The sequence below is a fragment of the Papaver somniferum genome, unplaced genomic scaffold (genome assembly GCF_003573695.1).
Source record: "Papaver somniferum cultivar HN1 unplaced genomic scaffold, ASM357369v1 unplaced-scaffold_150, whole genome shotgun sequence".
NCBI classification, from domain to species: Eukaryota; Viridiplantae; Streptophyta; class Magnoliopsida; order Ranunculales; family Papaveraceae; genus Papaver; species Papaver somniferum.
The window spans coordinates 4,432,700-4,443,310 of record NW_020624377.1 but is presented as its reverse complement, the minus strand read 5'-3'; the positions used below and the strand labels follow the sequence as shown (position 1 = coordinate 4,443,310).

The 10,611-nt window shown below is 38.2% G+C and overlaps 4 protein-coding genes across 4 annotated transcripts; all 4 read left to right on the top strand.

The window, feature by feature from the left end:
- Window positions 1-221: 221 nt before the first annotated feature.
- Window positions 222-3,296, top strand: LOC113336051 (5'-3' exoribonuclease 3-like). Its single transcript, XM_026582045.1, has one exon. The coding sequence runs from the start codon at window positions 222-224 to the stop codon at window positions 3,294-3,296; it is 3,075 nt and encodes a 1,024-aa protein (XP_026437830.1).
- A 762-nt stretch (window positions 3,297-4,058) lies between these two features.
- LOC113336050 lies at window positions 4,059-4,622 on the top strand. The gene has a single exon (XM_026582044.1). The coding sequence runs from the start codon at window positions 4,059-4,061 to the stop codon at window positions 4,620-4,622; it is 564 nt and encodes a 187-aa protein (XP_026437829.1).
- Window positions 4,623-5,944: 1,322 nt separating this feature from the next.
- LOC113336049 lies at window positions 5,945-8,139 on the top strand. The gene is made up of 2 exons (XM_026582042.1): window positions 5,945-6,164; window positions 7,661-8,139. The coding sequence occupies exons 1-2, from the start codon at window positions 5,945-5,947 to the stop codon at window positions 8,137-8,139; spliced, it is 699 nt and encodes a 232-aa protein (XP_026437827.1).
- A 321-nt stretch (window positions 8,140-8,460) lies between these two features.
- Window positions 8,461-9,645, top strand: LOC113335993. The gene has a single exon (XM_026581991.1). The coding sequence runs from the start codon at window positions 8,703-8,705 to the stop codon at window positions 9,606-9,608; it is 906 nt and encodes a 301-aa protein (XP_026437776.1). The 5' UTR covers window positions 8,461-8,702; the 3' UTR covers window positions 9,609-9,645.
- Window positions 9,646-10,611: the final 966 nt, after the last annotated feature.

Below are 10,611 nucleotides of genomic sequence, written 5' to 3'. Positions count from 1 at the left end.
ATTTCTTCTCTCTGCTATAAATACCAGTGTTCTCTAAAATTTTATTCTTAACTAAAATTTATGTTTAGGAAATCTTCTTTCTTTATGTTTCTCGTCGCTTAAGTTTTATTCTCGCTGTGTGTAAAACATTAGGGTTTCAGTAGTTTATATCTGTTATTGTTCGCCTTTGAAGAACAACGAAAACAAAGAAATCCAAGTTTGGTTTGAGCGTTTGAGCAACAATGGGAGTTCCAGCATTCTACAGATGGTTAGCAGAGAAATATCCAATGATAATACAGGATGTAATCGAAGAAGAAGCAGTTGAAATCCAAGGAATTTCAATACCAGTCGATACAAGTAATCCTAATCCAAATAAACTCGAATACGATAATCTTTACCTTGATATGAATGGTATTATTCATCCCTGTTTCCATCCTGAAGACCGGCCGGATCCTACCACATTCGACGAGGTGTTTCAGTGCATGTTTGATTATATCGATAGGCTTTTTGTCATGGTTCGCCCACGTAAGCTTATATACATGGCTATTGATGGTGTGGCTCCAAGGGCAAAGATGAATCAGCAACGGTCTAGACGTTTCAGAGCTGCTAGAGATGCGCAAGAAGCAGCAGAAGAAGAAGAGCGGCTGCGAGTAGAGTTTGCGGAGGAGGGAAGAAAGCTTCCTCCTAAGGAAACTTCACAGGTCTGCGATTCAAATGTTATCACCCCTGGAACTGAATTTATGCATGTTTTGTCAGTTGCGCTGCAGTACTACATTCATCTCAGACTAAACAATGATCCTGGGTGGAGATCAGTTAAGGTTATCCTTTCTGATGCTAATGTTCCTGGTGAAGGGGAACACAAAATTATGTCTTATATTCGTCTGCAAAGAAACCTTCCTGGCTTCAATCCAAATACCCGTCACTGCCTCTATGGTTTGGATGCAGATTTGATTATGCTGGCATTAGCTACACATGAAGTACATTTCTCTATTCTCAGAGAGATTGTCGTAAATGCACAACAAGAAAAATGCTTCATATGCGGTCAGGTGGGTCATTTAGCTGCAAACTGTGAGGGAAAGGCTAAGAGAAAATTTGAACAGTTGGATGAAAAGCAGGACACTGCTGTAACAGCAAAGAAGCCATACCAGTTCGTAAACATCTGGACTCTTCGGGAGTACTTGGATTACGAGATGAGAATTCCTAATCCACCATTTGAGATTGATCTTGAACGTCTTGTGGACGACTTCATATTTATATGTTTCTTTGTTGGAAATGATTTTCTGCCTCATATGCCCACACTGGAAATTCGAGAGGGAGCCATCAACTTGCTCATCGCTGTCTATAAGAAGGAGTTTGGGGCAATGAAGGGGTATTTAACCAACTCTAGCAAGCCTGATTTGAGCAAGGTTGAACACTTCATTCAGGCAGTGGGGTCGTATGAGGATGTAATTTTCACCAAAAGAGCTAGACTTCATCAGCGGCAGGCAGAAAGAATCAAGCGTGACAAAGCCCAGAAACAAAGGGGTGATAATGTGGAACCTACGGTGAAGCCTGAGTCCCTTGTCCCAGTTGCTCGGTTTCAGGGCTCTCGTCTTGCTTCTGCTCCGTTGCCGTCGCCATATGAACGAACAGGAAAGGTGGCAAGACACACTTATTCAGGGGGATCTGTCGGTGCAGCCATTGTTGAGGCTGAGAATAGTTTAGAGCTGGAGACACGTGATAACAAAGAGGAGCTCAAGGAGAGGCTTAAAGACTTAATTCGTGAGAGGTCAGACCTTTTGAATAGAGATGACCAAGAAGAAGACAAGGTGAGATTGGGTGAGGATGGGTGGAAGGAAAGGTACTACAGGGAAAAGTTCTCAGTTGAAACCTTGGATGAGATTGAAGCAGTAAGAAAAGACGTTGTTCTAAAATACGTACAAGGCTTGTGCTGGGTGATGGAATATTATTATGAAGGTGTTTGCTCTTGGCAGTGGTTTTATCCTTATCATTATGCACCGTTTGCCTCCGATCTCAAGGATCTTGGTGAGATGCAAATAAACTTTGAATTAGGTTCACCATTCAAACCATTTGATCAGCTGATGGGTGTCTTTCCAGCTGCAAGTTCCCATGCGCTACCTGAGCATTATAGGAAATTGATGACTGACCCAACTTCACCCATTATTGATTTTTATCCGACTGATTTTGAAGTTGACATGAATGGCAAGCGGTTTGCATGGCAGGGTATCGCTAAATTACCATTCATTGATGAAAGTCGTCTTCTTACTGAGATAAAAAAAGTGGAACATACTTTGACGGAGGAGGAAGCAAAAAGAAACAGCGTCATGCAAAATATGCTGTTCATCTCGACATCTAACCCGCTCTCTCCATATATATTTTGCCTCGCTGATCAGTTGTCTAACAAAAAAGGGGCTGAAGTGAAAGAAAAAATTGACCCCAAGGCCAGTGGCGGGATGAATGGATATCTATCTCTTTGCAATGGAGATCCTTGCCCACCGGTCTTTCAATCGCCTGTTCCCGGAATGGAGGATATTATGAATAATCAAGTCATATGTGCTATTTACAGACTTCCTGATGCACATACTCATGTCGCTCGACCTCCATTAGGTGTTATATTCCCAAAGAGGATGGTCGAAGTAGAAGATTTGAAGCCACCACCTATTTTATGGCATGAAGATAATGGAAGGAAACCATGGGAAAATAATGGCAGGCAAAACAACCACCACGGAAATGGAAGGGGTTCTGGTCGACATCTTGGGAAGGCAGCACATAGATTTGTCAATAACAGTTTACAGTTTAAGACAGACCGTAATGTGGAGCAGATGCATGGACACACATCTTTCTCAAATGGCAGGCAGCACAACAGTAACCATGGAGGTCCACATAATCATGCTTCTGCTCCTAATAATAATAATTATCCTAACCGCCCTCAGAATGAAGAAAACTGGAGAGCGGCTCATACCAGAGACCATTATCCCGTGCATGATTATCCACAGCCTCCTCCTGGTGCAATTGGTGTCCCACCCTTGTATCATCCTGGTAACGTGGTACAAACATATGTGGCAGGTGGACACCATGTAATCCAAAGAGGAGCTGCATATGGTGGCTATGGGAGCCAGCAGCACTCAAGTGCAGGTGCTGATAACCATTATCACGATAACATAGGGGGCAGGTGGGGGGATCCTCCGGAAAATCAAAGAGCTGTAGGTAGAGGTTACGAGGGTTCTCAGTATTTAGGGAATAGCTATGCAGGTTTAAACAGAGGAGGATCAAGTAGAAGGCCTAATCTACCAGACCCAGGGTATAGTTGGTCTTAAGTTGATCTGCTGTGCCTGTTTGTATACTAGTTTTTTTTCCCCTTATTTAACCTTCCTGAATGTACATTACCTAGATTGGCGTGTCAACTATGACCTTGTTGAAATAAATAGTGTCTTCAAGAATTTATAATGATTTTTTCAAACACCATCTGAAAAGGCCGGCTAATCTATTTCGTTTGACAAGTTGCCATATCACCCGTCGTGCTACACCAAGTCAAAGCAATCCTAGCACTTCTTATCGCAGCATCATTTGTCTTCAAACATCATCATCTCTCCAAAAATTCAACATTGACTTTTTTTCCATTTTCATTAATCTTCATCTCTTGTCTCTCAATCAAGAATTGCAAAATCATGATGAACAGAGAACAACAAGCATACAAATCCATGGGATTTTTCGCCATCTTTAAAGAAGCTTTCAAGATTATAGTCTCACAGAAAATAATCTACTCACAAATCACCTTAGCTGTACTCGTCCCTCTAACCATTCTCTACTTGTCTCAAGCCTATATGTTATACTTGATCCAAGGAAAGACTTATCAAAATGGCGAAAGCTTCAGCCTGAGTGCTTACGATTAAGGGATAATCATAAGCGTAATTATCAATACGATCATCGCCTCCTTTTTCTCTTTGTTCTTAACATCTAATGCAGTTTATGCAACCACTTGTATCTACACCTCCACAGATATCAATTTCAAGAAAGTTATTGGTGTTTTCCCAAAGGTGTACAAGAGACTTTATGTTACGTTATTGTGGTGTTTCTACATGGTTCGTATATACACAATCACCGGTGTGGCTCTCGGATTTGCACTCTGGTATTTCCTCATCATAATGAACAAAAACGAATGGGAAGGGTTGAAACAAATATGCTTGATATTGATTGCTTGTCTATCAATCCCTTTCTTAACCGGATTGGTTTACATGACAAGTGTTTGGAATATCGCAACGGTGATTGCAATACTAGAAGAAGATTATGGTAAGAAAGCGCTGCTAAAGAGTATGAAACTGATCAGAGGTAAAATATTGGTTTCGTGTGCTGTTTTTGTCATGCTTGACATTACTCTTGTTGGTATACCTTCAACATACATTTTAATTGTGGTTCATGGATCCTTGTCGAGTTTCATAGGTACAATATTTGCAGGAATTGTTTGCTATTCGTTAATGACTATTGTGGTCCATTTTTCTCTTGTAATCCGAACGGTTATCTATTTTGTCTGCAAATTTTATCACAACGAGGATATATGGAACATTACTCCGTTCCCAGATGTTTGTTATGTTAGCTTGGTTACGGTAAACAAGGACGACAGGGGCAACTACATCGAGCTTTAGTATGAAATTTACCTGAATGATATCTGTCAGTACATACAGAAAGTTTGTATTCCTAGTACAATTCTACATAGTTGTCTTTCTGTTGTCGATTTTGACAAATTGGTAAATGGAACCTTTTGCCAGCAAATAAATGTTATGAATTTGATTGTAATATGTTCATTTCATGGATTGGCAATCAACCGCACCGGAAAGAAATAAAGAAACACTTCAAATCAACTCAATCTCCCACCCACCATTGTTTACCGGAATACCATCTGCCCTGCCGTCACCTACTACACTAATGAACAATTAAGAAATAGTACTTGATGTCTATGGAACTATTTATAACTCCTCCATAGATTGATCATGTTAAATCGATCTTTGGCTACTTTGCTCATGGATTAGAATTCAATACCGTTTCGCGCCCTATTTACCGGAGTGAATTCTCAGCGTGTCTATCAGAAATCTGTCTGATTTTTTTTTTTTACTTTGCATTGTACATTTATACTTGCATTTAAAGCACACTATACGTTTGGTTTTTTAGCTTTCCGTGCCATCCGAACTGTTGGCATGTATCCAATTGTGGTTTGCTTTGGTTCAGTTGCTAAGCAAAGCATCCATCAAGTGACTTGGTCACATCATTCGGACTAGGTCAATAAAAGACGTATCCATTGTGGAAATTAACAAAGTGTCTTTACGAATTCATAATGGGTTTTTCAAACACCAATCTGATGAAAAAGGCCTTACCTACTTGCAAGTTGCTATCGCACCGAGTCCGTGCTTCTGATCTCATTTGTTTTCAAGCACCGTCACCTATATATCCACTTTCCAAAAAAGAAGTTCAATATTCGTTAGTTAACCTCCATTTCTCAAGACTTTGTTCTTAATCTCTATCTCTCAATCTAGAGTTTCAAAATCATGATGAGTAGAGAACAAGCGTATAAATCCATGGGAGTTTTCGCAATTTTTAAGGAAGCTTTCAAGATTGTAGTCTCGCAGAAAATAATCTGTGCACAAATCACCTTAGCTGTACTAGTCCCTATAACCATTCTCTACATATCTCAAGTCTATATGCTATACCTAATCCAAGAAAAGGCTTATACAAACAGCCAATATCCCGAGCTGCGTGCTTACGGTTACAGGATAACTACAACCTTATTTATTGATACGATCATTATCTCCTTCTGCTCCCTGTTCTTAACATCTAATGCAGTTTATGGAACCACTTACTTCTATACCTCTAAAGACGTCACTTTCATGAAATTATTAGTGTTTTCCCCAAGGTGTATAAGAGACTTTATGTCACGTTATTGTTGTGTTTCCATATGTTGCGCGTATACACAATGGCAGGTGTGGCATCACTCTGGTATTTCCTCGGAATCAAAGGAGCCGAAGGGGAAGGCTGGAAACAAGTATGCTTCATGTTGATTGTTTGTCTGTCAATCCCTTTCTTAACCGGATTAGTTTACATGACTAGTATTTGGAATATCGCAACGGTAATTGCAATACTAGAAGAAGATTACGGTAAGAAAGCGCTGCTAAAGAGTATGAAATTGATCAGAGGTAAAATATGGGTTTCGTGTGTTGTTTTTCTCCTGCTTGAAATCACTCTTATTGGAATACTTTCCATCTTCATTTTACTTATGGCTCATGAATGCATATCGAGTTTCATAGGCACAATATTTGCGGGAATCGTTTGCTGTTCGTTAATGACTTTTATAGTCCATTTTTCTCTTGTTATCCGAACTGTTATCTATTTTGTTTGCAAATCTTACCACAACGAGGATATATGGAACATTACTCCATACCTAGATGTTTCTTATGTTAGCTTGGTTACGGTAAATGACGACAGAAGGCAACTAAATTAATTTACTTGACAGTGTCTTTCTTCCTAGTACAATAATTCTCCATTGTAAATATCGTAATCTTTGTATACTCTTTCTTCTTCGATATAAAATCCATAGATTAGTTAATAATCTTGTCTGAATGGACTGATTCAACGCAACAATAAAATATCTCTTCTACTTGCAAATCAGTGGCCATGCATTGCAATTGGAAATGTCAAATTCCCAAAACCAAGTTGATTTTAATTTGGAAGGCCCCCCAGAATGTCCATTTCATATGACTCAATGATTGCTCCTTGAAGTGAGAAAAAATAATATCTTTAATCTAATCATTTATCAAGCTGACTGTCTCAAGAAAAACACTACCATGGTAAAATTGTTGATCAAGAACCCAGACATCCTTTCGGATTAAGGCCAAGTTCAACTCTGTAAGTCCATAACCATAGAATAAGAACCAAAAACCATATGCACTGTATGCGAGTTTATCATGTTCTCTTCAATTTTATTATTCTGTCTCGGTCTACATTTCAGTCTACTTGTTCAGTCCAACAAGTACTAATTATATTACAGCAACCGGGACGGGAATACCTTGCGTGGGAAATGCATACTCCTTGTTAGGACTAAAATCAAAGTCTAAGGCGTCTACATCCTGAAGTTCTATCCACAATTAGTTTTTATATAACTATGCTAGTCTCTGATTCAGATTCAAACATCCTCATCTTTTTGATTTGTCTCTCTCAAAATATCTATCTTCTCTGGAGTTGCAAACCATGAATAGAGAACCACCAAATAAATCATTGGGATTTTTCGACATCTATAAGGAAGCTTACAAAATTACAATCTCATGGAAAAAACTATTCTCACAGATTACCTTAGCTTTAATCCTCCCTCTAATTATCCTTTACTTGTCTGATATCCATATTTCCGACTTCATAATAAGCAAGGCTTATCCGAACAACGTACAAGCTAAATGGATAGTTTACGGCATAACCAGCTTTGTCTACTTAATCCTCATCCTTCTTTTGTTTTTCTTGTCAACCTCGGTTGTAGCCTGTTGCATTTCATGTTTCTATACCTCCAAAGAGACCACCTTCAAGAAAGTTGTACGTGTATTTCCTAAGGTATGGGGAAGGCTTTTGGTAATGTTCTTGCTGCTTTTTCTTATCTTGGGTATATGTGCTGTTGCATATCTTGCATTGATATATTGGTTTGCAGCAAGTTTTAATGGACCTGAAGGGGAAGGGAGGTATAAACTATTGGCGTTTGTGATTTCTCTATCAGTCCCTTTCTTCATTGGATTGATGTACATAACAAGTGTTTGGAATATCGCTATGGTAATTTCGGTATTGGAAAAAAGTCACGGTACAAAGGCGATGGTGAAGAGTATAAAGTTGATTAAAGGTAAAATATGGGTTTCTTGTGCTGTCTTTCTTGCTCTTGAGATCATTTTTGCTGGTATAACTTTCACATACTCTTTACTTGTGGTTGCCGGAGACATATTGGATTTGGTTGGTGAAGTCTTTGTGGGAATTGTTTGTTATATGTTAGCGACTGTTTTGATACATTTTTCTCTTGTAATCCAAACGGTTGTCTATTTTGTCTGCAAAGCATACCACAACGAAGACATATCAAACGTCGCCGCACATTTAGATGTTGCATATGTTAATTTGGTCAGGGGAAATGACGACCATTAGTTGGTTTCCATTTAATACTGTGTTACAGTAAATCTGTGGTGTAACTTGCATAGACTGTACATGTTATTGATGTTGTGAAAGAAATACAAGAACAAGATTGAAAAAACAAGCTCTAATTAAAAGCAAAAATTAATGCCACTTCGCACAAAAGAATTATATGCGACCCATCATAATTGTTCCAGAGGACCCCGTCCAAACCGTTGCTTACCCCCAACAAATAAAATAAAATAAAATAAGTCATATCATTCTATTAACAGTAATGCGCGCCCTGTTAAGAAACAATCTAAATCTGTCACAATCTTCCCATGCTAAGTCCAATTAGGGAAATTTTGATTTAATGTTACTGATTCAAAACAGCATAAAAATATATTCTTCTACTTGTTGTGTCTAATCTCAAAAGTCTAATTCATCTAGACATCTTCCAAGAGGATTTTTTCTCATGTAGTTTGTATACAGATATGTTTCTGTTTCTCTGTAAATGATCAAAAACCATAATCTCTCCACTTTCCCCTCTCATTGTAAATACTAATATCATTATATTATCTTCTATCTATCAGCAAATCATGAGTAGAGAAGCACCGCATAAATCCATGGGATTTTTCGGCATGTACATGGATGCCTGTAAAATTACAGTCTTATGGAAAAAATTATTCTCACAGATTGTTTTGGCTACAATCCTCCCTCTAACTATCCTTTATTTGTCTGACATCCAAATTTCTAAGTTCATTCTTGGCAATACGTTTCAAGACAACAAAAGAACCAAATGGATTGCTTTCGGCATAACCAGATTCGTCTACTCAATCCTCATCCTTATTTTCTACTTGTTCTCAACTTCTAGTGTAGTGTATTCAGTTTGTTGTTTCTATACCTCAAAAGATCCCAACTTGAAGAGAGTTGTTGGTATATTTTCTAAGGTATGGGGAAGGCTTTTGGTAACATTCTTGTTGCTTTTCTTCATCTTGGCAATATGCACCACTGTGTATCTCGGATTGATATTATTGTTTGTGGCAAGCTTTCATGGGCGAAAAGTATTGGCTTTTATTATTTGTCTTACAATTCCTTACTTCATTGTGTTTCTTTACATGACTACTGTTTGGAATATATCTATGGTAATCTCAATACTGGAAAAAGATTACGGTAGAAAAGCGTTGGTCAAGAGTATGAGATTAATTAAGGGAAAGATATGGGTTTCTTCTTTCATCTTTATTGCAGTGGAAGTCATTTTTACGGGTATGAGTATTGGATTCTATTCGATGGTGCTTGGGAGAAAAAAACTGAATTTGGTGGGTAAGATATTTGTGGGCATCATTTGGTATCTGTTATCTGCTTATTTTCTTCATTTTTATCTTGTAATACAAGCAGTCGTCTATTTTGTCTGCAAATCCTACCACAATGAGGACATATCAAACGTTGCTGCACACCTAGAAGTTTCTCATGAAAGTTTTGTTAGGGGAAATGAAAGAGTTTAGTTCGTCTCTGTTTGATGCTCGTTATTTTTGATTAACTTGCGACATTTGTTTGATGAGATTTGTGACAGTACATTTGTACAAAAGTCAATGACATTTGTATTGATTGTGTGTGTCATTGACTTTTAATTATTGGATTTAATTTCAATTTTCATCGGTTTTATTGATTAGTTAAAAAACAAAAGTTTTGTTCCATTCATGTAACGGGAAAACTTACCATGGTTTCTAATGGATATTCCAGGTTATCAGAGAGGATAGATGTTTTTCTGCATATTCCAGTTGAATATGCTAGCTACCTTGTCAATTTTCTTGTTATTACTCCATCCATCTCTAAAAGATTTACCCACAAAGTTGCCTATCTTTTAGAGACGAAGGGAGTATTATTCTGTGAATTTTGCGACTTATTTCCCATATTCAGACTGTGCCCCGACGTACACAAAAAAAGATGTGCATCCAATGGCGGTTCTTAGCAATAATTAATCCACATCTGAAATACCTACAAATGCAAAAAAAAAGAAAAAAAAAGCACTTTAATGTGTAAAAATAGCCCCCCGGGAAACAAGCTTCCAAAACTGCCATCCTTAGTTGAAATACACAAATAACACCCTTTTAGGGTTTTATAGACATTTATACCCTTATTTAGAAAAGGTCCCGACCCTCTTGACTGAGTCAGCTGCCACCTCAGCAAAAAAAAGCCGACAGAGTCCGCTACCAACTCAGCAGATTTTCGTTATCTCCGTCCTCTTGTTAATTCCGTCAAAAAAAATTTGACTTCGTTATCTCCGACCGCTTATTTCTTTCATCTCGTAGTTCCTCTTTTCATTTTCTTCTTTTCTTGTTTTCTTTCTTCTTTCTCAGCAGTATCTCCATCAAGAATACAAATTAGTTGAAGAAAAGATTAGGGAAGAAGAGATCAGGGACGGCAAGGTTTTCCTTATGTTGAGTACTTGAACGGTTAAGTTAGTCACCTCCATATGATTAGCTTAGTCGTAGCCTGTTTCTCCGT